Source organism: Rutidosis leptorrhynchoides, chromosome 5, assembly GCF_046630445.1.
Source record: "Rutidosis leptorrhynchoides isolate AG116_Rl617_1_P2 chromosome 5, CSIRO_AGI_Rlap_v1, whole genome shotgun sequence".
Lineage (NCBI taxonomy): Eukaryota > Viridiplantae > Streptophyta > Magnoliopsida > Asterales > Asteraceae > Rutidosis > Rutidosis leptorrhynchoides.
This window is the reverse complement of record NC_092337.1, coordinates 446,443,815-446,445,661: the sequence shown is the minus strand read 5'-3', so window position 1 is coordinate 446,445,661 and position 1,847 is coordinate 446,443,815. Positions and strand designations below refer to the sequence as shown.

At 37.9% G+C, this 1,847-nt stretch overlaps 1 protein-coding gene across 1 annotated transcript; it reads right to left on the bottom strand.

Annotated features, from left to right (window-relative positions):
• Positions 1–781: 781 nt before the first annotated feature.
• Positions 782–1,621, bottom strand: LOC139850135 (uncharacterized). Its single transcript, XM_071839724.1, has one exon. The coding sequence runs from the start codon at positions 1,619–1,621 to the stop codon at positions 782–784; it is 840 nt and encodes a 279-aa protein (XP_071695825.1).
• Between the last annotated feature and the right edge of the window lie 226 nt (positions 1,622–1,847).

Here is a 1,847-nt window from a genome sequence, read left to right as displayed (position 1 = left end):
CCGATGAGATTACCCGTTGAAGCCTTTTCGTAAGTACCTTAGATAGTACCTTGTAAAAGCTCAAAATTAAACATATGGGTCGGTAGTCGCCAAATCCTTGTGGATCAGTTTTCTTGGGGATTAAGGCAACGAAGGAAGAATTGCACCCCTTTGAGATTTCCCCTACTTCCCAAAATCTAGTGAAAGCCTCAAATAAATCGTCTTTAATCACATCCCAATATTTAATAAAGAATTTCATGTTAAAACCATCGGGACCTGGGGCTTTCTCACCCCCACAATCTTTTACCGCATCCTGAATTTCTGCGGGGGTGAAGGGAACGTCAAGACCTGATGCTTCTGTAGAGGACAGTTTTTTTTTCAAGTGGTCCATTTATTTTGAACGATCTCGGAGTTGTGTCGCTGAATCTATTCATGAAATAATTAAAAGCAGCAGTTTTGATCTCGTATGGGTTTTCTATCCACAACCCGTTCGAATTAATGCCCCGGATGTTATTTTTGTTTTGCCTTCTTTTGATACAAGAATGGAAGAATTTACTATTTTCATCCCCATCAGTCACCCACTTAGTCCTTGCTTTTTGTTTCAGGATGTCAGCTTTTTCTTTGTCTTTGTGAAACCACTTTTTCCTCGTTTCTAACCACGATGCAATTTCATCATCCGTAAGATCTCGATCACCTACTATGCCATCCCATTTTGCAACTTCTTTTTGTAGGGATTCAATTTCCATGTTCAAACTATTAAACTTCGGGTTACATTTCTCTTTCAAAACCTCTTTAACTTTCTTTAACTTATCACGGAACTTACAATCAGCCCTTGGATTTCTAATACTAGCCCCCATGCGTCTTTGATCAAATCATCATTCGTTCCATCTCCGAACCAATTATTAAAGATTCTAGTAGGTCTAGGTCCAAAATCATTATCCAAATCCTTAAGAATAATAGGACAATGATCAGAGTGTTCCCTATCAAGGGTGCGTGCAGTTATACCCTCCCAAGAACCTAAACATCCTTCCGAAACCAGAAACCGATCTAACTTTCTGTACTTAAGACTATCATCACTAAATATAGTGAACTTCGTGCCACCCATTGGGATCTCAATAAGATGCATTGTATCAATGAAGTCATTAAACATTTTAGCCCTATTTGCAATAAAATCACAGTTTTTCCTCTCTGATCTTTTTCTTACCTCATTAAAATCTCTGCATAAGACCCAATAATCAATGTTCACCTGCATGATATTCTCGAGACTTTTCCAAAATTTATGTTTCAAGTTATCGTTGTGAGGCCCATAAACATTTATTATAATCGAATCCGCAGATTTACCCACCCACCGGCCCCTAATTCCCAAGAAGTAATCCCTTTCTACCGTCCCTACAACATTAAACCTTGATGGGTCCCATATCAATATAAGCCCACCCGAAAACCCGATAACGGATTTAAAAACAAAATTAAAATTTTGGTGCCCCCATAACATTTCGACCAAACCATCTTTGACATTTTTCCTTTTCGATTCTTGAATTGCTAAAACATCAGGGTTATGAAAATGAATTAATTTTTTTAACCATCTAAATTTCTCTTTTTCGAGTTTCCTGAGCCCACACACATTTATTGAAATTATCTTCATTTTAAAATAAGAAATGAAAGAAAACGACTTACAGAGGGGAAATTACTTCCCTGGGGGTGGCCCGATCCACTCAAGCCCGATTTCCTCACCGAACTCTTTTAACCCCGAGCTGGTTTAAAAATATGCTTTATTAGAACTCCCTGTGGATGCATTAGATAATTTCGGATTATTAACCACCCCTTTCTTTTTGGATACTTGTTCATCACCAATATTATCTGTCAACTGT

Excerpts from the sequence above, each read along its gene's own strand:
- LOC139850135 (XM_071839724.1), bottom strand. The coding sequence starts at position 1,621 with ATGAAGATAATTTCAATAAATGTGTGTGGGCTCAGGAAACTCGAAAAA.